Source organism: Anopheles moucheti, chromosome 2, assembly GCF_943734755.1.
Source record: "Anopheles moucheti chromosome 2, idAnoMoucSN_F20_07, whole genome shotgun sequence".
NCBI classification, from domain to species: domain Eukaryota; kingdom Metazoa; phylum Arthropoda; class Insecta; order Diptera; family Culicidae; genus Anopheles; species Anopheles moucheti.
The window spans coordinates 75,820,549-75,845,034 of record NC_069140.1 but is presented as its reverse complement, the minus strand read 5'-3'; the positions used below and the strand labels follow the sequence as shown (position 1 = coordinate 75,845,034).

Genomic DNA, 24,486 nt, shown 5'->3' with positions numbered 1-24,486 from the left:
TCCATCGTGATGGGTGATGGAGAAACAAACGAGGGACCGAAACTACCGGTACGGTTTGACCGTCTGCCGGGCGAGAATGATGGATATGCTCCAACTGCATACGCATGAATGCACACGGATCGCTCCCGAGTGTTGGACTTTGGCCAAAAGGCGTTTATCCACAAACACCGTCACCATTTTGTGCGATGATAAATGTGTTTTGTTAACACATCCTGCATCCAAGCAACAAGGGTTCGATTTATGTGTCGATAATTGTGGTGGGAACTGGTGAACTTACTGTCGGTACCCTGGGATATGCGTGTTTTGAGATCGTACACTACACCACTGCACACGACACGCTGAAAGAGTGTGGTCTTACTTTGACCCGTTGGAAAATAAGATTCTGTAAAAATTGTGGAAGAATTTCCGTCAAATGCTGCCATGTCCAACAAGTATTGATTAGACCAAGCTGGAAGGTACAATGAGGATCTTCCAATTTCGGAGTAGTTTCGAAGGTTTGAAGGATTTGTGAACAAGCTCGTCGGAGGACTGTAAAAGGAGCTGACAACCGAGAACTCACACGATTTATTGGCTTCAGTAATTTATTAAGAGCAGCCATCGATGAAGGAGATGGGCGAATACATGGGCGTACTACGGAATTGTTCAACAAAGCTTGCTGGTTAACTCATTTCCACAATATTCTGAACTGGAGGAAGAATTTTAGCTCAGTGGGCTTTTTTGCAATACAGTCGTTGCCGCTAAGTTTTGTCTCGTAGTTACCAATATTTTGACAGAAGGCATCAATTTTTGTCCGTTAGTTACCAATTTTTGGTACTGAGCGCCAATTTTTGATCCGTAGTCACCAATTTTTGCCTCTATTAAATTTATTTATTTTATTTTATTGATAAAATAAATAAAAGTTATTGTGTATAAAGTATTTAATTTTATTAATCTAAGTAAAAACAATGACTTTTTTTGGTCCATTTTTTCAATTTAGCGATGCGAATCAATTTACATTTCAATTGAAATCATGTATGCTGAATTAAGCATAACATCAACGGTAATTGTTTCTTTTTAGGTTTTATTGTTCTAATTCCAACAAATATTCCAAATATGTAAAGTAAACATTTAAGCTTTCTAAAGTACGTGGAGTACTTTACAGCTGGAGGAAAAATTAGTGACTACGGGACAAAAATGTATGCCCACTGTCAAAAATTGGTGATCACCAAACAAATATTGATGCCTACTGTAACTGCTTCCGTAAATATTTAAATTTCTCTTGTTTATAAATACATTTTTTTTCTTCTTGATAAAAACTGAGTTTAGATAATGAAATTGGTGTTGGATGAATCTGCATAAGATTTGAAGAATCTGAATGAATCTTTGAACTGAAAGAATGAATCTGAATCTCTATTCCAAAGATTCTTTAATCATCAAAAACATGAATCCTTCTAAAATGTATAACCTTCAAGGAGCTTGTCAAGCTGAGGAAGCATTAATCTTCGTAGAGCTGACTCCTGATTTAAATGATTCCTTGAATATGAATGCCCCTTATCATAAAGATTGATTAAGCACAACACTAAAAAAAAGTTTTCAATGAAGAAAATTATTTTGAGAGACGAGCGTATTAATAAGATCATAGTTACAAAACGATTCACACATGTATCTTCAACTACCACTTCATGAAAATTTTTTCTCATAACATTTTAGTAAACTTGTGTCTTATCTTGAATAGTTTTTGTTAGTTGCAATAACAATCAGCACATCAAATCGTACAGTAAAACAGGTTGTCATATACGATTTCCCCTCAAGCTTTCGTAGCCAAAAAAAAACCATACCGAGTACCCCCGGGGGGAATTGTTTGATTGATTTGTTTACCTTCCATCAAATCATCGGAAACAAAAACGGAAAACCGTGAAAAAAAACATCAATTGACAGCTGAGTACTGTGCAGCACACGTGATATAGATACCTAGATACTGCGATACTACGGTTAAAGCGTGCGAATGTTTGGCGGAAGCAATCAAATAAATTTACTTCAATTCGCCTTCAACTCACATAGGATGCAGGTCAATGTCACAAATCGTTGATGGGTTGTTGATTGATGGCACTGGAATGCTGAACATGGAAGCGAAATCGACCGTTCCACATGCAATCAAAAGAAGTATTTACACAGTTCTACGATACGATATTTATCGTTTATTTAAATTTATCAAAAAAAATCTCCCAACAAACTGTCATGAATAGTAAATGCAAAGCTTCTGCAAAACAAAACCATTTCATTGCTTGCTGTCACAGTTCCCTAACTTATGGTCCAACTTTAACTAACTTTTATCAAACATTTAATCGACATGACGACGCTTTAAGCAAATATAATGATGAATGATGGCAAAACGGCCACAAATGTGCTCACTACACTTTCCTTAATTGCACTAGATTTGCTGAGGATAATAGGTTAAAATATACCTTGCCAGTAGCAAAATGCTTGCGATTTCATGATAATCGGTCCCTAATGATCACAAACCAACCCAACTCAACAACAAACGAAAAAAAACACCGAAAACTCCCTTCCAGCGGTTTCAACGGACAAAATGACGTGTCGGAAATGAATGGGGGTCAAAAGTTCCCCACAACGGCCAATCAACGTGGCCGTCATTTTGTCCCCAAAAATTGAGATCCAGTGAAGGAAGCCTCACAGGATGTGATTTGTTTTTTTTTTGGTTGCAGGATTAATATTGTGCAGGTAACAACCGTAATTCACCTCAACACAATTAGACGCTAACGAAAGGGAACGATCACGGAAAAAAACACATGGCTGTAGAAATCTATCAGAATACGGCGAGAAAACACTTTTCCGGCGAATAACCACTCCAAGATTTGGAAGCCATGCTTGTGTATTTACACAACAATTTCAGCAATTGGATTACTGTTTGTTTGCTGGTGCTTGGAGGTGAAATAACATTTTCCTTTCCTTTGCCGTTGTAAGTGTTTTATTTGATACAATTGACCTTTACAAAAAAAAAGAATCCCAATACGAGTGGTTTTCAAATTCTAATTAGAAACATTCGCTTAACCTTGACGTTTACTTCCACTATCGTCATGGTTATATCGTACCAAAAAGAAAAAAATGCCATCCTTCTAATTGGACACAAATAATGCACCACTGCAACTGCTCTCATTAAGGGTCCAATCGTGCTGAACGCTGAATGAACTTTACTCTTGCGTGCGGTGGTCATATTCTGCCCAAGTGTCATCAATCTAAATGCACCCTAATAGCGTAACCTGCAATGGATGCAATAAAGCTTCATTTGTGACCAATGGAAACGTGGGGACCGGTCACAATTCCGTATAGGGAAAGGGATCCTTCTCCGCTTGCCGAACGTCATCGTACCACGGTGTGTATGATCTGGTGCAATTTAGTACGGGCACGAGCACCGCGTCATACCGACTGACCGTTTGTGTGTTGGAAAACAAAAATGCAAAAAACCAAGACTTGGACATTTTAAACCGAATAAGACTTCCTCCCTCGGCCATTGCTACGTCAATGACCGGCGCACGACGGTGGACGACTCGTGTGCGTCTGGTCAGGTTTTTACCGCACCCTTACGTACGTATTTACAGGACTGTGCATTTGGTACCGGTGTGCGGCGGCTTTTCCTCGCCAAAACCCGTGCCGCGAGACTCGTGTGGTAGTGAAATTAGAAATAAATCAAACAGCTGGTCGCCGACAGCGTCTAACTTCTAAAGCAAACAAAAACGCCAAACTCAACGGAACTGGTATGTCGCCCGACCCGCACGGTTCATAACATAAGGAAGCAGGATTTTACCGACAACAGCACAAGGAACAGCAACAACAAAAAAAAAAACAAGTACGAACCAACTTAAAAACAATAACCGCAAATAAATGACAGCACGAATTAGCATAACGCCGCACGCGGACATGCCGGTACGCGACGATGTTGTGCCAGTATCCGGCACGGAAGCGAACGTAAATAGTCGGGAGTTTGGGAGCTTCGGGACGTTGGCGGGATGGCACTATTCTCCGGTGACGACATTACGAAATGGCAATTGCATCGTGCGTTCCTGCACTGGGGAAAAGGACGGGCAAAAAGGAGCGGTTTCCATTGAGTGGAAAGTAAAACCATAATGCCGTCAACGGGCCGGTGTAGAATGCTCCGGCATTATTGCTGCCATTTTTAGAAGACAGCTAATTTTGAACACCACGTAAATGAACTGGGTGGAAATACAGTGCAGCGGGACGTGAGAGATCTGTGCATTAAACAAGAGATTTATTTATTAGATAAAAATATTGTACAGACCTTGCAGCAATAAAAATACAAGCGCTATAGGTAAACTAAAGATAGGGCAGTGGTAAAAGAACAGTTCTATTTTTTTTTAACATGTAAAGATCTTTTGCAATTTAAATACATGCAGCCTAAATACATAGTGACTGACTATTGGGATGGTAAGAAAGAATGCGTTTTACGCCAGTTTTACTTATGGTTTTACGATTTTTTAATAATAGCTAACGTTCGCAAAAGCTTCAAGATTATCTTCAACGAATGTCCTTTCTGATGTATTATTGTAACTGTAATCAAATATATTCAAATTCCAATTTTAAATTCATTTATTCAAGGGCGTGAAATATCGAACCGGTTTCAGAACTAAGTTCTATTTTTTAATAATTAAAAAAAGCTAATTAGCAACAAAAGAAAGAACAGTAATAGTAGAGAGAAAAAAAAATAAAAAACGAAATAAAAACGCAAAATGAAAAGAGAAAAAAAAATAAAAAATTAAGAAAAGGGACGGAAAAGCAATGGACATTAATTTAAAACAATAGAAAGGACCGAATAGGAACATAAAAAACACGAAATGGAATTAAAACAAATGAAAAGTAGCAAATTATAAACTAAAAGGATGAAACGCAACGAAAAGAAATAAAGTACGTACGATTAAGAATGGAAAATAACGATAAAGATTATATATAAAACGGAAAACAACAAAAAAAACAACGAAAAAACAATAAAAAGTTAAAAAAACTCATTAAATCACGAAAATTAACGAACAAGTATAGTAACGAGTAGGAATGAGAATAAAGAATAATGCTAGAAAACGGAATGAAATGGAAGATGATAGCAAAGAAACAAAAAAGATCGAAACGACAAAGAAGCATCGATACGATAGGAACGGCACTGAAATAAAAATCGGAAAGGAATGAAAGGAATTAACCTTCCCGTTCCGTTTTAAAACAAGATCTATTTTTCAGAGCTTTACAAGCATCACTAGCATCACATCTTTGCATCCTCTCACGTTCCAACAAACTGTTCAAACGCACGCGAAACCAACCCCGATCGCCTCTATACCATCGATCGATGACTAACGCGTTGACGAAACAGACGAGTAGCAGACGCCGCTGCGGCACCGGCGTCTTCGGTCGAACCTAACCACCCCCATCCGTTACATAACCGTTGCTCACCGTGGAAGAGGTGGTTTTCCCGTACGGTTCCCCTGGTTACGCTGGAACGAGTTCAATTCGCCACCTTCGTCCATTTCGCTGGAGTGCTCTTGTGCTTCAAGTGGCCCCAGGGTATTACTTCGGGAAAGTGCGAATATAGCTGAACCGAGAGCGCTGAACCGGGCGGTGAGTGTATTGTTTATTTATACTATCGCATCAAGACGATTAGCAACCGTTTGGTGCAGGTACGTCCCCCCAGACGCATCCACTTCTTCGGTCCACTTAAAACGAGCACGCACGTTGCCGGTACGGTCGTAGCGGAGTTGGGAAAAGCAGAATGAACGACAATTATCTCCACTTTGGTTGAACGAATTTCCGACCGAAAGTATCATTAAAGTATAATTAAACGCCTGTGGGACGTATCTCGTACATGGTGGATGGCGGAAGGGCACGGAAGTAGCGGAAGAACGCTCTGCACGCAACATTTTCCAAACCCCACACTCAGCAGTCCCATTTTTCATCAATGAACCGATGATTGATCGCGTACGTGTCGATCGATTCTGATTAAAACAGCTCGTCAGCTTGTGTACGTCAGCAACCAGGAAACCGACCAAGATCCTAACAGTCAGTCATCAATGCGCGGACATCTTCGATTTCTGCAATGCTTTCTGTAGCTAGAACCCAACAAGCTTCTAGCGACATGTGCGGTTATACGGTTCGGGAAAACATCGGAACGGTAACGGGGGTTAGGATATTTTTGGTGCACTTTGATGGTTGCTTTAATCAAAACACATAAAACCACACATCTAATGTGTTCCAGCTGCGCTCGATGAGTGAGAGTAGCCGTAGCCTTTTTTTTCGCTATTCATTTACACTGCTTGGTTTGGGACAGGCAACGGCCACGGCCACGGGATGAATAATGTCAATGAGGAATCGTTTCTGCTGAGTCAAACGCAGATTATAACGGTGGACAGTTTTGCACGATCGCCCATCGTCCATCATGGTTATATCGGTCGGGGTGCTCAAAACCCCGAACGTATGCCAACAGGTGTTCCTGGGGACAGTGCACACACATAAACACGAACACCCATACGGTTTTGAGGGCGAGTTTATTTTCAATCTGTCCAACGCGAATGTAGCGAATCAACGGTTCCGTGACTGTGTCGGAAGGGCAAGACAGCAGGCAAGATGGAATCTGACAAACACGCGAACGAATACCGCTCCAGGGCGGCTCAACCCACATGCAGCTGAGTCGGGTTCGATACCGAGGAGTTGCTTTTTTCTATCTCTGTAACTTTGTCAACAACATAAGCAACACATAATCCATATTTTTCTGCCGAATGCATAACGAGCAAACAGAGATCCACCAGAGGTTCGTAGAAGTTTATCTTCGAGCGTGTTTATTTTGTCCACCGGTGAGAGTCCACCGGAACGGAAGGCAAGGACACATCTGATTTGTGACGCTTCTTCGTTCACGGGCAGCGAGAGATACAGGCGAGAATAAGACGGGTGGGACGGGTGGCTGTTTGTGTTTCCAGGGTGGCAGCAGATTTTATTTTTACACCCACCCATGTGTATGTTATTTTTTATTCAAAACAAAAAAATGAAAACAAAGCTACAAATAGATCCAGAAATTCTTTCTTTAGGACACTCAATGTGTCGCTTTGCTTGGGTTGTAATCTGGACTTTCTTTTCTGCAGAGAGATGGTAACAGGTAAGTAGCAAACAATCAATGAAAAAGTAAGTGCTTCGGATGAAATCGATCGATGCTATCGAACCTTCCGCGTATTCCACCATTCCAAGAAGCTGTCCATTCAAGGATTTGCCGAACTGTTCAAGGTTTTTGCCTGATTGATATGAGATGTCCAACTATTCGATAATCTGCACAAAACGCATTGCCTTGAGCGTGGGTGCAGGAATGAATTCAATTTCTCATTAGCGTCCGAATTAATTGGATATCACTGTCAGCGGCGTTACTGAGCACTAGTAACTATCGGATCCAATAGCAGCAGAGGTAACAGCGAATTATTTCTGATGGACACTACCTACGCTCGACATTACACATTTCGCAATACAACAATACAATACAACAATTAGTAAAGATTTTAAGATCCTTTTTGCTTGAGATTATTGTTCTGTTCGTTAGTTCGTCCTGTCATTAGGTGCAGGGCCACTATACCGTTGCCGCGCACACAATTGTATTCTTTGACAAAATCAATTGATAAGAATATCCACATGATCGAAGCAGCCATCGACAGTTGTTACCAAAAATATAACTAATTTTATATTTTTAATTTTTTGTGTAAATATTAAGAGATTTGAGGAATAATGATAAAATAAAAGTTATAGTTCATTCAAAAATCAAGCTTATGTACTTTAAATGCAAATTAAAGTATATTTTTCCGATAAAAAATAATATTAACATAATACATTAATAAGCAAGCGGAGCAACATTTTTGTCGTGTACTGTAACGGTCACAGAAATTTTTGTCAGCATTTTGTCAGGTTTGTGTCAACTTTTTGTCGTGGATTTTCTACAAAATGAAGTTTAACGCAAGCTCACAAAAAGTGACAAAAGCTAAGTTTTGATAGATTTGTCAGCATTTTGTGAGCTCTTGTAGTTAGATAAGATAGCTAACTTCCTAGCTGTCTGCCTGGAGCTGAGACCAAGACAATTCTTACGGTCTGATTTGAGATTCACAACAGATAGCGCTAATAATTCAAATGACAACGACATATAATAACATAAGTAATTTAATTGAACATGATGGTTAATCAAGTTAGGAATTGTTTCAGATAAGTTTTCTGACGATCTCTACGACTTAGGTGTTTTTTTGTTATGTAGGCAATCTATGCTAGATAACTAAATTATTCGAATTTCAGAACGACACGCATTACCCTAACGAGTCATAGCAATAGACTCTTCCTCAGCAGATGTCTTCCCCAACTTCATTATTGTGTCAGTAAACAGAGCATCCCCTATGGTGCCTTTCTACCAGAATCGGTGAAGTGAAAGTGAACGCACTGTGTCATGGATGAGTGTATCATACTTACAACTACAGCGTACATCAGTGGATCATACCGCTGCTCCGTCGGATGAATTGTGACATCCGCCACTTCGGCCGATGTCAGATTGGTTCTCATCAATCCGACCGCACGGCAACGGTTGACACTTGCACTTGATGGATGGTGATGGACGTGAGCAGCCCGTGGTCCGTGCTCGTCATCGGTTAAAAGCATTTCACAGTGATATTCGTACTAACTAACAGCGATAGGCAGCGATTGCACCAGGCATTAGTGATCTTGGCAGCAGTTCCGAACGTTGAGTTAGCGGAAGTGCTACAAAGTATTTCTGCCTCTGGGTGGTCTTGCACTATCAGGAACAAAAAAATCTTGCGCTCAGCTTTGGACCTGGAATATCCGGAGCATCGTGTAAGATGCATTGGCTTGCTGCCCAAGTTTGTTCGTTGTATTTATTATACCCATAAGTCACTGTTATCCATCATGGACCGTAAGTTTATGTTAGGGATCCTGCCATTATGGCACAATTTACTAAGAATCGCCATCATCGTTCGTATCGATGGCGAAACACCCTCATGTAAATAACTTTTTTGATAGACTTTGCCACGAATTACAAACAAAAGTGCATCGGATAAACTTGGATGTCTGTTTAAATTAACCTCCATCTTGTTCCCGGATACCCCACAGGCATAGTGTCCTTGCTGACCGTTCGCTCACACTGAAGTAAGACCTTTCCCGCTGGGATCTTTGAAACCTTCGAGACCGCTCAGTCGAGAGCGTTGAAAAGAGCAATGGAACTCAACGAAAAACCCTTCTGAGATATTCATCTTTGTGAGACACCTTGTAACAAGCGACCGCCAAGTGTTGCCATGTTGCGTCGGTAAATAAAACAAAAAAGTGAATCTGCTTGCTATTCTACGTCCCTACCGCATCTCCGCCATTCGGTGAGTGAAGGAACGCTCGTACCACCACGCACCCGTGGTTGAAGATTTACGCGGGGACACAGTGGCCTGAAAATCCGCAGACTGATCAGCGTCATAATAAATAAAAATGTTTTACGATCATACCGCGACCGCGTCTTCATTGGGGCTGGCACGTATATGATCGAGCGTCCGCTTGGTGGACATGATCATCACGCGCTGTACGGCTAGCAGTGGTAGTAGTACAGTAGTACCGTGTGATGTCTGACGTTATGAGGTTGCACGGTGGCGCGCAAGCGGGAAAATACGTGCTGCAAAAATTTTCCATTCTGGCCATGTTCGATCAGTCACCAGTGTTTGTCTTCGTCATACCGACGGCGATCAGGCACGAATGCGCTGTACCAAACCAACGCTCCGGTTCTTCGGTTTGGATATTTTGTTATTATGACAGCGTTCCTTCTCGCTCGCACGAAAATGAAAACAATTTTCCGGCTGGTGCCGGGATTTACTAAACGGAAGATGAAAAAAAAAATACCGCACTAGCTGATACAATAACAGCTCACATTGGTGTTGGAGAATTTATAAGAGTTATTGATGATGGGGTCTTCATGTTTTTCAGCGCGCAAAAAGATCGAAGAATCACGATTTATTTTTACGACCATTCCCATTTGTTTCTGTGTTTAGGTTGTGGCTGGAATAAAGCCAACATCCCACACTGGATGGATGGAGTAGCTATCAGAAATAGGGATGGTGTTGACCGGTGGTCAAAATGTACTCATCCTGCCCAAATAGTTCCTGAATAGTCGAAGATAATGGAGGCTCATTCATTACACGGATTCCACACACAAGGTCATAACCTCATTCGTGCGGAAAGATATCGTCCTGCACACCAACTGAATCAATCAGGACTTACCTATCGTTTTCAGTATTTGAAAATCATCCAAAGCATAGTCCTCCGGTTGTTTGCGGCGAACAGCTGCGCCGATATTATTATTCTTATCAGATAGATCGCCACCATCATCATCGCTATCGCCGCCGCACCGATTATCATCAGCATCGTCAGCGTCAGCAGCAGGACCTCGGGGTGGCTGTCGGTTGCCGGCACCATTTTGACGGTGCTGCTGCTTTGCCACCCCTCTGCTCAGTGCAGATTCCCGCCCGTCTTCGTCCCCGTCGCCGGAAGAGGTGGACGCTTGTTTGCGGGTGTTTCTTGGCGGGCTGTGACGTAGCGCTTTGTCACTCTCGGAGGACTCCTCCTCCTCCTCGTCGTCGTCGTCGTCCACGTCCCGCTGTGTGCTGTCGATTTTCCCTTGCTCTGCTAGCCTGTTTAAAGCAGAGGAAAATATTAGCGTCTTCAAAAAACAAAAATCTTACGAGTGAGTTTAAATCATTCGCCAACAAATTTACTCAAGCGGAATATATACCAAACGCACCTCAATCGTACACTCTCGGCCTTGTTGCGATCTTGTCGCACACTGTCCTCCTCTTCCTGTTCGTCGTCCTCGTCCTCGGACTCCTCCTTATCCTCCTCGTCGCCCTCTAAATCTTGCTCTTCCTCCTCCTCCTCTTCCTCTTCCTCCTCTTCCTCTTCGCCACTAAAATCGGACTCGAGGGGATCGGAATTGGCACTTCCCGCCGATTTGACGCTGTCGTTAATGCTAAGCTTTTTGATGCCCGTACCGCAGCTGTTGAGCGTTACCGACACCGTGGTCGATGTCTCCGATGGGCGCAGCGTGTAACCGGTGAGTCGGGGCGAGGAGGACATTTTTTCCTCTGTCTAGGGTGGTGGGCTTATCGTTTAAACCAGGAGCCGGTGGATAGAAGATGCCGTAATTCTCGTCCGACTAGTTCCAGGAATTTCCTGACGTCTCTTGATCCTTGTGAGTTGTGGAGGAATCTTCGTTCAAACTACCAATTCACCTACGGCGAGTCCGAGTGTCGGTGGCAGTGTACAAATAATGATCTCGGCGTGGCACTTGGAGGTGAAAGGAAGGGAGTCTGCAATTGAAAAAAGGATGTATAAATATAACGTCACCGCCAACACCGAAACATGAGCATTCTGTCGTCCCTGATAAAACCCGCAGCGAACAGTCAGTCGAAAGCGACATACAATTGCGACACACAATAAGTTCGATAAATCACCTAAATGAAGACGGTAATTACCATTTTGTTGGGGTCTGCAAATAGTCTTTCTTAAAAAACACACACACAGAGTGCATATATTTCTGTCCCCCCGGAATTACCACATTTTGCGCAATTAGAACACAACAGTGAGCAGCATTGTGGTCTAATTATTTTAAGTCATCGTTTGATGTCTAATCAAAGGTAAAATAATCACACAATACTCTGATCTACTGATCCAGACATTCGCATGTTCGCATCTCGTGCCGCTTTGTTTGCCTTATCTCGTACTGCCCAGGCGCAAGATTGGTGACTTGCAGGTGAAAGATGAAACCGAATGCTCACTGTGCGTCGCGCCGCACAGATTTATAGCTGTCAGTGAAAATATTCAGATAAAAACGGTCGGTTGCCTGTCGGGAGACACGGGATGGGATGGTCAAGCAGAACAAATGGACATGCTCTAGCTGAGTGAGAGTTGTTGTCCTCCTAGCCCACCAAACAATTTGATGCCGTTTGGCTGCGAGGGTGATCATGAAATGGGAAGCCACAAGAAGCCAGAAGAACACCTTTTACGGAGCATTGACTAAGCGAGCGGTATTCGCGTATAATTCTTACAACTTATATTGACCGCTGTCGGTCGTAAATTAGCAGCCAATTGTATCGCCTTAATGTAGTGTGTAAAGTAAAAAGCAAATTTAACTCAATTACTGCTGGTACAACAAAAAAATACAGGGTATAATCCTGGCGTTAGCTACTCGTTTAATTGGTGCCATAAATTTATACTCTATTTTGATGAGCCTGAATCTTCGAATGAAGTAAAAAAGTGGGAATAATTTAATGCTGCCGGTAGAATTATTAGCGTACTCAATCAAAGCTGCTGTAAAACAACCTATTAACTCTTATCGTCACTGGTCTAGAGATAGCCATGAAGTAAATGTACATTAAACGGTTATGTTCCAATTAGTGCTGGGAAAATCTGATTTAGATTCATGAATATCAACTGAATGAATGAATCTGAATCTCATGAATCCTAAAGAATTATAAATTCTTAAGATTCAAGATTCGTCGTGATTCGTTTTCTTGTAATTCTGGTTTTGGAAGTTTTTAATATTAATATTAAAAAACAAAAACAATGAACAAAACTGTTTATTAAATTATAATATATTAAAATCAATTGCCCAGAGTTAATAATCACAAAACAAACTCCAAATATACAATAATATATGTGTTCAAAATGTTCTGTTTGTTAACAGTTTTACAACTTTTCTTAACTATTTAAAAATAATTATTTTCGAAAGAAGAAGGATTTCGAGGGTTTATGAATCTTTGGGGATTTATTAATTTGTTGAGACTCAATTCTTCGATATGAACAACTCCTCGCTAAAGATTCATATGAATGACTCTTCGCAAAAGATTCATTAGGCACAACATGAGTTCGAACTGATCGATAGCAGACCATTCACCGGGTGAGCGTTAGCAACCATCCAACCAACCAGGGGATGCCGCCAAGTGTCCAAAGCATTCTTTTCCAAGCTTTCCAGCTTGGTAATACCCTGAGCGCCTGATAAGAAACATCTTAAATCCTTTACATCGGTCCCCCTGTATCTTACCTACACTTATCAATACTGGGAATTGGGAAGTCCCCAGTATTGTTTTTTTTCTCCACCTACACCGATGTGTGGAAAATTTATTTCCTGCCCAGTGAAGAAGCTTGCCCTCGAGCTTTTCCAATTTTTCGAATTGATTAGACAAAGCTTCGATTTCACTTTACAAAACACAAAATAACACTCACACACACTGACTTACATTCGTCGGTTTTTCGTCACTAGGCAACGGGAACACACTTCTCGTCTCTGCACACGTACCGGGCACGGCTTACTATTTGGTAAAGATGCAAAAATATGTTCACATTTTCTCTCTATCCGTGCGCTTTCCACATGTCATTTGCCGAAATTGCACTCACTTTTTTTTGCAGATTGTTGGCCCTATCATCGATTCTATTGAAAAACCAGCTAGCTAGGCGTGCCTAATGATGGCTACCGGTACGATTTTTAGACCGTAGCTTTTTTTTCTCTCCTGCAATCGCAATTACTCGCACAACTTCCGAAAACAAAACAAACAAAAAATCCCCGCCGATAGAAAGTAAGCCAAGCGAACGACGAGTCAAAACAAACGCCTCTGTACAATGCAAGACGCGTGCTCAAAGGCACCACGCGGGGACACAAGCTTTTGGAGGTTAGGGAAAAAAAATCACTGCACTTCCGACGAATCCCAATTTTCCGAACTACCGAACAGACACCACTCTGGATGTGGAGATTTTTGCGATCTGATGTGAATTTTTGTTTACCCACTTAGACACGTTGTTTACTTTCTCTGGCAAATTTTCTTTCTCGTTTTGTATCGCGTTTAATCGAAACTGCAACAATCTGTTAATCGAACGGATACGCACTTTCGCAACCGAAAAATCTCTCGTTAATCACTTAAGCACCGATTGCCAGATTGTAGCGATACGTTTACCGCACAATTGAATTCGATCAAAACACCGTGCCGTTTTGAAATATCACGCCTTTGGTCGCACGTAATTGTGACACCTCAAACACCGATTGAGTTAATCAAACGCATTACACACTAGCGATTAAAACGCGACCGGCGTGTTTGCCAACGTCTTCAGAATCAAAAATTTCGAGGTGCGCGCCGCACACGCAACCGCTCGCGATAAGCTCTCTCTTCGAACTGAGGTGTTCGAATCGTTCACGTTGTTTTTGCGCGCGCGGAGAAATGGTTTCAAAACACTTGCTGCTGTTGCAGGGTTACTCAGGAGGTTGCACCGAAACTGTTCAACGTGAAGTAGGGGTGGGTCGTACGATTCATTTCACCCGGAGACAGGTGTGAGCCTATCGGAATCGATTCCGACCCGTGGATGCAGCGGGTACCGGTCGACAAGTAAACTACCTACTGTAGTTCGACTGAGAGTCGACTCTCAGGTGTGGGTCCAGGAGCAGGTTCAGTATGTTCAGTAGGTGCGCCGATTCTTTTGATTCAAGAATGCTTTAGCGTTTCCGAATCTTAGATATATTGATTTCTATTGGGAATCGATGGAAGAAGGTTCAGTAGGTTAGGTCTTATGATTTATTGTACTTACTAGAGTCTTGGACCTACTAAATAAGACTCGATTCCGAACCGAACTAGACGATCCAATGGGAAGAATATCTCTATCTTTCCGGAATCGTTGAACCTACAGAACCCCGACTAAGACTTGCTTCCGAAGCTTAGTTGCTTACCCTATCTTGACCTACCAGAATCATTAGAACTGCAGAAACTACTGAACATCCTGCTTATCAATTGCGACCCGAACTCATTGAAAGAAGACGAAGTCGCTTATGCTGTCTTGCACAAAACGGTCCTTCTGAATCCATTCGAACGCATAATTAAAACAATATATTCTAACAGCAGAATGAAGCCAATTTCACAATTATCATGCAACAATGTTATGCTTATCATTGTTTTCATTTGAATTCTACTGATTTATAAAAAGAGCCTGACCGTCTACAATTATTTTTCCTGCTTGGGTAGTGGAGCATCCCAATTGTCAAACCGATCTGTCAAGCATGAAAGCGTCATCAAATTCTTGGCAACACTGCCGGACACAAAATCGAAAACAGAAATATTCGCTGCCGGCTTACTTTATCTCCTGTTAACTCGTGCTACAATCCTTTTGGAATTTGTATCATCCTCCGGGGGCGCTATCAGTATGTCGAACAAGAACAAAAAGCAGTCGGAAAATGCAGCAACTAAGGAGGAAGAGGTAAAAAACTACTGGTACCACAGCTGTTTGCTGGTTTAGTGTCCCAGCGAAACGGGACACGTCACAAATTTCTGAACCGAGCTGAAGACTAACAGACTGTTTGTTTTCTTGAACCGTACTTTAAACCGTAGGTTGTCCAGATCAACAAATGGGATGGTACTGCGGTGAAGCACGCGCTGGATGATTCGGTGAAGAATGCGCTGATGGAGCACAGCAATATGAAGGAACATTTCGCTATCATTGACGGGCGGCTGTTTATCTGTGCGCAGGCTGTTGCGATCGCGCTTGTTGCCCTCGGTTATGACTACCAGTATTCGTTTCCCGCTTCGAAGCCGGTGCTGATCGTGTGCGTATGTTGCTACTTCTTCCTGATGGGTGTGCTGACCATCTACACAACGTACGTGGAGAAGGGCATCTTTGTCGTAGGGAACCAGAAAGACGGCAACGGCAACGTGAAACGATGGCAGGCAAGTTCGGATATGAAGAAATATGATGATAAGTATGAGCTGACGGTGCAGCTGAGGGATTCGCGTGGCATTCGGGAGGCCACCGTCACCAAGTCGGTTGCAAACTTCATCGACGTCAATGGGGTCGTGCTGGATGACCTGGTGGCCAGCGAAGTTAACCGCATCCTGAATTCGCTGAACGCTGACCGCAAGGATAAGTAAACAGGCACACTTATACGATAAGGAAATAATAAACTACAAGCCCACAAGCGAACAGTTCACAGCGTTTTTATTTAATTCAGTTCAGCTAATACAGTTTAATTCATACAGCCAGTTCATGCAATTCAACGGAAGCAATAATACCGTTGATGAGTTCTATCGAAGGCTAACTTGCAAATAGTTCTATGTATGAGGTTGTTTGACAACACGGCAAATTCATCGATCTTATTCTTTCTGCCCAAAACTAGCAATAGTTACTATCTGGTCTGATGCTTATTTTAGGAGTACGAAGGGATTTTTTTTACCTTGGGGATGGTTATCTTTTGCCCTTCGGAGACGGGACATTTCAGCACGATAACTGACTGGAAATCCTGCGTCATCAATTGTTCCGCGTTTGGAGTGTCGGAACGCTGCAGCATGCGTGTGAAAGGGTAGAAACATGTCGCGTTGTCCATCTTGTAGTCCGTCAACTGCGATGAACGCATAATTAACCGGTAAAGCAAATCCATCAGCTTTTTCTTACCCACTTTCCCTTCCAATCGGGACCAAAGAGAGGCATTCTCTTCAACCGCTATAAGCCACATGAGTATGGTCATAATTTGCGATACACACTTTCCCGTTCGCGCAGATTCATCATTCATCGGTATTTCAGGACAGGTAGCATTCAGATGCAGTATGTAATCGGACGGTTCCAACGTGAACGGATCCTGATACTTTTGCAGCTCCGTTGGTGTGTCGATACGCTTCAGAAAACCGTCCGGGTCTTCCAGAAAAAGTAGCACGGCATGCCAAAACAACCGCAAAATCACGTGAAACGTTCGCGTCTGCTTTTGGCCACGAAAGAGCAGCTGCAGATCATCTACAATTTCGCATTCGAACTGATGGTAGCGTTGGAGCGCCTGTTCCTGGCATTCTTCGCTACAGTACATCACGGCAGTACAACCCGTGCACGGCATCAGGTTATGTTCGTTGCACGCGCCACAGTAATCACACCGTTCATACGCGAGCTCCGCCTCGAGCACAAGTACAAACGGTTTTTCCAGGATTATCTTTTCTCCCTCGTCCAAACTACGGTTAGTACAAATTCCTTTTCCATCCTTTCCGAGTTCTAGACAGGATTTAATCGCACAGTGGCTCGAAGTGCTGTGTTCCGTTGAGCTTTCACCGTCCGCTTCCATCAGTTGCTTGCAGCGCTCCTTGCGTTGCAACAGCTTTGGCATCATATCCGGCGGATAGTTATTGCTCCGAGCAAGTTCAATGTTTTGCAAGCACTCGCGGTACATTTTTCTGTTCAAGTATACTGCCGAGCGGTTCGCGTATCCTAATCCCAATTCTTTGGATCCCTTCTCGGCCGCGCAGATACTCTGATTGTATAGCCGCAACGCTTTCGTCGGGTCATTGGGTGTCTTCTTGTATTCCGCATTACCTTGCATACCGAAACTTGCTGCCCTGCTGTCGCTCTTCCTAATCTTCTCTTTGGGAAATGGCCAGTATTCCCGCTCGAACAGCGTTCTTGCCGCTTCCAGACTATCGAATGGAACATTTCGGCGTGATATCGTACAGGATGTTGCCAACCCTATGGAAGGACAATCCAGCTGTTTAACAATTTCCGGTCGCATTTCGCGTTCGTTCCGGCGCGCTGAAAGTACCCGATTTGACAACCGCTAAAAGAAAGAAGCAAATGGCGCCGTGTCCGTCGACTGAAGAGTGCTGGGAGGAGAGGGTGGAACTATTGACAGCTGACAGCGGCGTGTGTTGATAAACAAAGTTTCCACACAAGCAGCAGATCAGCACGCACGGGCGATGGCAGATTTGCGCTTATTTTCACGCGAATTCATTGCAGAATTCATCGAAATGTACAAACGTTTTCCATGCCTGTGGCAGGTGAATTCGAAAGATTACACGGACCGTACGAAAAGGAAGTTAGCTTACGATGCGCTACTCACCAAGTACCGTGAGGTGGACAAATCGGCCACTGAGGATGAGGTGAAGAAGAAACTTTACGGACTGCGATCGAGCTACCGGCGAGAGATGTTTAAATTGAAGAAATCCATTAAATCTGGCGCCACCCTTGACGACGTGTATAAGCCCACGTTGTGGTATTTCTATTTGTTCGACTTTTTAACCGATTACGATACAATGAAAGAGCCGACAAGTACGACGGATGAGTGTCAAGATGAATCCAAAGAGGAACACATAGTATGTATCCTGTGCACTCGAATAACTCCTTCTCGTGCTAATATTCTGCATTTCTCTTTTAATTTAGGAATACGATGAAGTATATGATCTCATAGATAACTATCACGAGGATCAGGCTGTGATCGATGAACATCATGATGATCTTGACGATGTTAGCTCGGAGACGGATAGCGACAAGGATGCAGAAGAAGATCCCTTCAATGGTGATACACAATCGGTATATACTTCTATCTCTCAAAGGCAATCTCCTGCCCCAAGCACATCACGATCGTTCGTATCGCACAAAAAGCGAAAGCAACTTCCACCCGCAGAAGATCACGTTCGTATTGAAGCTACGGAAACCACCGAACAGAACCATCACTCCGTAGTTGTACAGAGCGTCCAGGAAGATCAGTTCGACGTGTATGGCAAGCTGGTAGCGCATAAGTTACGCTCATTTGACAAACTACAGGTTACCTTCTCTCAACGGCTGATCAATGAGATTCTGTACGAGGCTGAAATGGGATTTTTAACTCGCAACTGCAAAGTGGTCGATATGGGTAGTCCTTGAAGGACGAGCAGTTTTTTTTTTCGTAGAATGTATCCAAAACGACAGATCGCTACGTCGATAATGTTTAGAATTTTGAACTTATGATATGTGTAAGATTAAAATAAGCATAGCGCCGATTTTCGATGATGCTTTGTTATAACTTTAAACAAGTTGAGTTATGAAACTAGAATTAAAATCCGAATCGGCTTGACTGCATTACTCCTTGCTAAGATAACACTTTACACTTAGATTTAGACATATGACATTGAGCTTCGTGTTAAATGAATTTTATTTTGAAACTGATACAGATTCTCTTTTTTCTTCTTTTTTGTATACTAAACCCCTGCCAAATAGCGAATAAAACTGGAAAAGACTATGTTCACGTGTTCGGCAGCATTATAAACAATATCAAATTGATTCGTGTGTCATGGAATAACAATCGTGTATGAACATCCTAGGCTTAATATTCGCTACTTGGGCTTTCTGTAATAATACTCAAGCAATTGATTCAGAGGTGATAAAATTTACTGATCGGTCTTACATATCCGGAAAATAGATTATTGAAACATGGATCGAATAAAATCTGGACTATTTATAAATCAGGCGGAACAGGAATGTGTTATAAAAACTTTAAACAAAAATAATGCTATCATATCGTTCTTTTCTCCCGATCTGTCTCAAACAGCATTAAAGTACACCTGAGTATCATTAAAAAACGCTTATCACTAAATTAACATAGACGTTCGTAAGAATTGATTGAAATGCACCTTAATACTCCTGGCTGTTTCCGTTTCCAGCGACTTCAGACGATTTCGTGCCGGTTTTGCGTGGCAACAGCACCGAATTGATGTTCGGCATGACGCCACCCTGCGAAATGGTGGTTCCCTGCAACAGTTTGCTCAGCTCCTCATCGTTGCGGACGGCCAGCTGAATGTGGCGCGGTGTGAGCCGAGATTTTTTGTTGTCCCGAGCTGCGTTTCCAGCCAGTTCCAGTACCTCCGCCGCCAAGTACTCTAGCACAGCCGCCATATAGACGGAGGATCCGACACCAATGCGTGCCGCGTACCTTCCCTTTCGCAATGATGACGCTGCGCGCCCGACGCTGAATGTGAGTCCAGCACGGGAAGATTTGGACTCTAACGGAACGGAAATAGAAACCACGATAACACAATCATCCAACGCTTTATCCCTCGGTTACACTTACGCTTCATACTGGGTAAATATTAGCTGTAACTGATTAAGAATGGCACAGACGATGTTAATATGCAGCCTACTGGATCCACGGAGCGTTCTGACTACGATGGCGAAGCGTCTCCTTTGATTGCTAAAATGCGCGCGGTTTTACATTCCGTCACCCATACATACACGTGTGTTACGCACCGTACGCACCAATTACACTGAAGCAATATTCAAACGAGTGAAGTTGCGCAATTCTGCGCCTGGTGATAAGTTTGAATTTAAACAAAGGCCAACAATTTGGTTAAATGCAAATATGTAGATTATTCGATTATCGAGTTAATTAACTGGTGAGTAATTAATTCAAATGCATTTCGATCCACCCGAGAGTTCCGACGATTAATTATCTATCAATCGCTGCAAAAGCGAACGATTTTGTGCCAACATCGTCCCGAATACTTGCAAGATAAGAAGGTAAGAATTGTGCAACAACTTTATTTGCTTAATCCACGCTCTGTCGAACCACTTGAGAGCGATAATGGGCTAATGGACCACAGCAACAAGGTGCGATCATTTCGTGGTTCAGTGTATGGTACGTTCACTAGTGGCCAGGTGTTCTTGCATCTGAAAACCATGGGAAAAGACGGTACAGAATCTAGGAGTACGGTGCCATACGATCGGTTGATGCAGGATGCTGGATCAACAGGTAGGACGGGGCGATCCTTCGCCTTCCGCACGCTGTAGCCAAAGAAGTCGAGAAATTAATGTAAACATCGTGTGTGGAATTGTTTTTACCCCTTCCATCTCTTTCGTACGACAGCTGATGTTTTGGAAACGCAGCAAAATAATAACGACGCAGGTATTGTAGCACGGAACCACCAAGAGATAAGACGAAATCTTCCCGTAAACGGTTCCTATTCCAACGGCGCGCATCACGTCACCAGTATGGGTGGGGAAGAGCCAGAAGCAACTAGCGCAGAACACGAACAACTTTTTGCCGACTATCGCGACGAAGAGCGCAAAGATTCGACCGAGGAAACCGCCACGACTGAAGGAATGGAGCGTGACAAACGAAACAGCAATCGCAACGTTAATAACCGTGCAATCGACCGTCGTGTGACGTTTAGTCGAAAGCTACTGCTCGCAAATTTGCTGATCAATGGCTTAATGTTTGCCGTGGCCGGATACATAACATATCACTGTTTTTACAAAGCAACGGTGCTCTTCTCCTGGCATCCCACGTTCATGTCGATCGGGGTAAGATCATACGCATGGTTAATGGTCCTCTTTATGTTCTAATCGTTTTAATGTGCATGTTACTTACAGTATTTGATTATTATGTCTCAAGCCGTGCTTACGATGTCTGGAACGAACTTTTTCACACACCGTTGTCACCATCGGACGAAAGTGTTTCTACACTGGCTGCTGCAGGCGGTAGCCGGCGTACTGATCACGATCGCATCCGTGTGCATCTTTCTCAACAAAGTGCGTCTTGGAAAGCCACACTTTCAGACGCTGCATGGCATATTTGGTCTTGTAACCGTGTGCTTCACGCTGGCATCCATCGGGGGCGGTGTTACGACGAAGTATGCCTTTCAGCTGCGCCATTATATAAGCCCGATGTACAGCAAGGTGATGCACGGTATGGCGGGAACCGTCGCGTACCTGTTGGCTACAACGACAATTTCGTTGGGCGTTTATTCGCATTGGTTCCAGGAAGATAACGACGCTAACGTGCGCCTAACGCTGGTGATTGCGATTGGGACGATCGCACTGTACGTGGTAGTTGCACCGATCTTCAATTTGGTGCAGCGAATCAAAACCGTTGTCCGTAACACGCTTTAAGGCCATCCAACACCAAGTAAAACTGGAAATCCAAGATTTCCTTTCATTCGTTTTAGACAACGCGTAATAAAGCAAAACTTATTTACATTTTATTCCTCTTTCACGTGCGTTCGTTTTGGTTGTGCATCTATAGTTTCTTCATCCGAACCACCGATGATCAGCAGTAATCCCGCCAAAACCAGTGCCGTTCCAAACCACCAGAGCAGTGTGCTTTGCTCGTTGAATAGCACCAAGCCCAGAATTGCCTGAAACGATTACAAATGTTCAAAACAATGGTCCCTAAATGAGGTCCTTCATCTGACATATCTCACCGAAGCTACATAGTTTGTGGCAGCACTGGCTAAAGAAGCGCGAAGCGTTGATCCGGATCCTGCGTGCAGTGCTTTCACAAAGAATCGCCAAACGCAACCATTGAGCAGAATCATAATCAGCACGCATGAAGCTTGAACGAGCAGTTCACCACTAGGCCACTAGGTGGGATGAGATGTGTATTTGTGGAATTAGTGGGACAGGAATTGCGAAACCATTAGATATTAATGTTAGGTACCTCGCATTTTGAACTTTTATTCTAGAATCAAGTGATTCGCTTAAAATTATGCTTACAATGAATTATGATTTACGACATAATTTACATTGATCTTGCTACGATGAATAGCACATAGTGTCTGGGGGAGAAATGAGTTCTGATGGAAGTTTTATCCCAAACATTATCTACTATTCTAACATATTTCCGTAGCTTGCTGTCCTGATTTTCTAAAATTTTGCTCATTGCATCAATAAAAATGTTACATGTCTGTTACTGTTTATTACATACGATGGTAATAATTATATTGCGCCACAAGATTTCTTCGATTGAGGTGCTCTTCTAGCAGTTCCTTATCGAAGAGTTGTTTTTTTGTAAAACCATTTATACAAATTTCCTTATTTTTCTACGACAGTCGGCTATGTCATGGTTTTTATGTATTAAGAATTTTGTCTATCAGTTGCAGGATGCCAATTTTGAGCTTTCTTTTCTGTTCCATCGTCATCGTCTGTATGTCGGGTACGAGACTTTGGAAGAAATTGTGATCCGCATCGTTGGCCATCGTCGGTGTGTTGTTCGGAAAGATGGTGAAATGTGGCGGCGTTTGCAGCTGCGGCTGGGAAATCGTCGGTTGCTGGTGCTGCTGCGGCTGATGGAGCGCCTGGGACGAGAGCGGTGTAGTGGTGTAGCAGGATATCGGGATGTTGGCGGATTGGATCGGTGTGCTCGTTAGTGTAAAATATTGCCGTTGCCCCAGTATGTCTCGTTTGGAATCAGTTGCTTGCAACGGGCTTACGGCGACCGGACTGACAGAATCAACACTGGTGTGTGCATTGGACAGCCGAGATTGTTTGAGCGGTGGTGCTGCTATGATTTCATACGCCGTCTGGTTGGCAGAGCTGGATTCGCTCGGTTCCAGAGCATCCTGTTGTTGCTCCTGCCCGCCAACTGTCTGCTGTTCTTGCCCCATCGGTACGATCTTAATAGAATTCAAGATACTATCCTTAATATGCTCACTATGGTCTTCTTCCGGCACATCGATCGCCTCGAGCTCGTGTGGTTCCAGCTCATTGTCCTCATCGTCGTGTTTGCTGTCGCTGATTGATTCGCTCTCGCCCTTCGCCCATGTGGGTTCGTCCGGTTCATAGACATTGGATTCCTCCCGTGCCTTCAGATGTGGCAGCACGAACTGCATGTGATTGTACAGATAGTATGGTTTTCGCCGCGCATTCGCTGCTTGATCGCTGCTGTCACGTACCGATTTTTGGTAGCGGGTCATGCAGCACCGCAAATTGCGCCAACGCTTCTTGCATGTCTCTGCACTCTCTCCGACTATGTTCGATACCTCCAACCAGGCTCGGTCCTGTAGCACCTGCTGCTTGTAGTCCGGATTCCCGCTGTCGAACAGGCACGGATGTTTCTTCACTTCTCCCACAAAGTTTATATTGAACGTCTGATCCTCTGGAGTGATTTTGGTCGGGCCCATCGCTAACGCTGCTGCAACAAACCGCTTTGATCTCTGATATCCCGCGTTCCGTTTCTTCAACCACTGTTTGTTTATGATTGCACTCCTCGTAAAACTGATCCGGAAAATTTCGAGAGCCCAGCTCAGGCGTCCTTTCTCGGAAGCGAAACACTCTGTGTATGCTTTTTGCTTCCTTCTCCCCTTGTTTTACCACTCAACAATACGAATAAACTGTCAAAACAATCCAGCATCAACACACCCCCCCTTGACAGCAGTCATCTGTGTTTTTGTGGAAATAGGAAAACAATTGTTCCACCTTTTCCAGCGTTTAGCTGACTACGGTATGCAGTTGTAAAGATAAAAGGGCATCTTAAAAGTTCTACCGAATAATTACAAGCACGGGAGCTGCAAAAAGAAAATCAATTTCTAATCGTCCAGTTTACTTACGGCAGCAAGTCCTGCCCAATCCAACAAACGGCCACTGTTTGCAGTCAACTTTCCGGAGAGACTTGCAAATGAAGCACACAATCCGGCTATTACAGCATAATAGGGCTTCTCCTGTTCCATACCAATCGAGATTTCTGGGCACAATAGGCACACAGATGAAAACAACAAACCAACTGTTGTGAAGAACTTGTTGCCGACTACCGCAGTGTGATTGACATTTCTACGAGTTTGTTTTGCACTCCTCTTGGGGGATTATGGATTAATTGTAATTTTCAGTTTAATACAGCAATGGTATCAAGTTTTACATCGCAAATTCGTACTGTAACCAAACGTTTTT

At 43.2% G+C, this 24,486-nt stretch overlaps 8 protein-coding genes across 8 annotated transcripts in view; 3 read left to right on the top strand and 5 right to left on the bottom strand.

Moving 5' to 3' along the window:
* The window catches only part of LOC128306522 (cAMP-dependent protein kinase catalytic subunit PRKX), a 52,703-nt gene extending 41,458 nt beyond the window's left edge, over positions 1–11,245 (bottom strand). Inside the window, exons 1-2 of the mRNA XM_053044062.1 lie at positions 10,808–11,245; positions 10,288–10,697 (exon numbers count right to left, since the gene is read on the bottom strand). Of these exons, the coding sequence (XP_052900022.1) occupies positions 10,288–10,697; positions 10,808–11,139 (742 nt within the window). The 5' untranslated portion in view covers positions 11,140–11,245. The remainder of the gene's footprint in view (positions 1–10,287; positions 10,698–10,807) is intronic.
* Positions 11,246–15,139: 3,894 nt separating this feature from the next.
* On the top strand, positions 15,140–16,020 carry LOC128310000 (signal peptidase complex subunit 2). The gene is made up of 2 exons (XM_053046527.1): positions 15,140–15,300; positions 15,432–16,020. Exons 1-2 carry the CDS (start codon positions 15,247–15,249, stop codon positions 15,966–15,968), a joined length of 591 nt encoding a protein of 196 aa, XP_052902487.1. The 5' UTR covers positions 15,140–15,246; the 3' UTR covers positions 15,969–16,020.
* LOC128309999 (SET and MYND domain-containing protein 4-like) lies at positions 16,019–17,614 on the bottom strand. The gene has a single exon (XM_053046526.1). The coding sequence runs from the start codon at positions 17,582–17,584 to the stop codon at positions 16,244–16,246; it is 1,341 nt and encodes a 446-aa protein (XP_052902486.1). The 5' UTR covers positions 17,585–17,614; the 3' UTR covers positions 16,019–16,243.
* Positions 17,615–17,766: 152 nt separating this feature from the next.
* LOC128297438 (uncharacterized) lies at positions 17,767–19,308 on the top strand. The gene is made up of 2 exons (XM_053033076.1): positions 17,767–18,164; positions 18,232–19,308. Exons 1-2 carry the CDS (start codon positions 17,769–17,771, stop codon positions 18,712–18,714), a joined length of 879 nt encoding a protein of 292 aa, XP_052889036.1. The 5' UTR covers positions 17,767–17,768; the 3' UTR covers positions 18,715–19,308.
* On the bottom strand, positions 19,188–20,250 carry LOC128297443 (histone H2A, sperm-like). Its single transcript, XM_053033080.1, has 2 exons — positions 19,898–20,250; positions 19,188–19,829 (listed from the first exon to the last, which is right to left on the bottom strand). Exons 1-2 carry the CDS (start codon positions 19,902–19,904, stop codon positions 19,462–19,464), a joined length of 375 nt encoding a protein of 124 aa, XP_052889040.1. The 5' UTR covers positions 19,905–20,250; the 3' UTR covers positions 19,188–19,461.
* Positions 20,251–20,502: 252 nt separating this feature from the next.
* Positions 20,503–21,798, top strand: LOC128297437 (uncharacterized). Its single transcript, XM_053033075.1, has 3 exons — positions 20,503–20,575; positions 20,690–21,126; positions 21,196–21,798. The coding sequence occupies exons 1-3, from the start codon at positions 20,503–20,505 to the stop codon at positions 21,712–21,714; spliced, it is 1,029 nt and encodes a 342-aa protein (XP_052889035.1). The 3' UTR covers positions 21,715–21,798.
* Positions 21,307–24,390, bottom strand: LOC128297441 (uncharacterized). Its single transcript, XM_053033079.1, has 4 exons — positions 24,150–24,390; positions 22,026–22,184; positions 21,801–21,959; positions 21,307–21,736 (listed from the first exon to the last, which is right to left on the bottom strand). The coding sequence occupies exons 1-3, from the start codon at positions 24,267–24,269 to the stop codon at positions 21,804–21,806; spliced, it is 435 nt and encodes a 144-aa protein (XP_052889039.1). The 5' UTR covers positions 24,270–24,390; the 3' UTR covers positions 21,307–21,736; positions 21,801–21,803.
* Positions 22,306–23,884, bottom strand: LOC128297440 (uncharacterized). The gene has a single exon (XM_053033078.1). It carries the CDS (start codon positions 23,721–23,723, stop codon positions 22,671–22,673), a length of 1,053 nt encoding a protein of 350 aa, XP_052889038.1. The 5' UTR covers positions 23,724–23,884; the 3' UTR covers positions 22,306–22,670.
* Positions 24,391–24,486: the final 96 nt, after the last annotated feature.

Bases quoted from the DNA above. Each gene is read 5' to 3' on its own strand.
- LOC128310000 (XM_053046527.1), top strand. From the start codon at position 15,247: ATGTCGAACAAGAACAAAAAGCAGTCGGAAAATGCAGCAACTAAGGAG. The intron at 15,301-15,431 runs GTAAAAAACTAC...TTTAAACCGTAG, and splicing joins CAGCAACTAAGGAGGAAGAG to GTTGTCCAGATCAACAAATG.
- LOC128309999 (XM_053046526.1), bottom strand. From the start codon at position 17,584: ATGCGACCGGAAATTGTTAAACAGCTGGATTGTCCTTCCATAGGGTTG.
- LOC128297438 (XM_053033076.1), top strand. From the start codon at position 17,769: ATGGCAGATTTGCGCTTATTTTCACGCGAATTCATTGCAGAATTCATC. The intron at 18,165-18,231 runs GTATGTATCCTG...CTTTTAATTTAG, and splicing joins AATCCAAAGAGGAACACATA to GAATACGATGAAGTATATGA.
- LOC128297437 (XM_053033075.1), top strand. From the start codon at position 20,503: ATGGGAAAAGACGGTACAGAATCTAGGAGTACGGTGCCATACGATCGG. The intron at 20,576-20,689 runs GTAGGACGGGGC...TTCGTACGACAG, and splicing joins GCAGGATGCTGGATCAACAG to CTGATGTTTTGGAAACGCAG. The intron at 21,127-21,195 runs GTAAGATCATAC...TGTTACTTACAG, and splicing joins CCACGTTCATGTCGATCGGG to TATTTGATTATTATGTCTCA.
- LOC128297440 (XM_053033078.1), bottom strand. From the start codon at position 23,723: ATGGGCCCGACCAAAATCACTCCAGAGGATCAGACGTTCAATATAAAC.
- LOC128297441 (XM_053033079.1), bottom strand. From the start codon at position 24,269: ATGGAACAGGAGAAGCCCTATTATGCTGTAATAGCCGGATTGTGTGCT. The intron at 22,185-24,149 runs GTAAGTAAACTG...CATCCCACCTAG, and splicing joins ATTGGGCAGGACTTGCTGCC to TGGCCTAGTGGTGAACTGCT. The intron at 21,960-22,025 runs GTGAGATATGTC...TAATCGTTTCAG, and splicing joins CCACAAACTATGTAGCTTCG to GCAATTCTGGGCTTGGTGCT.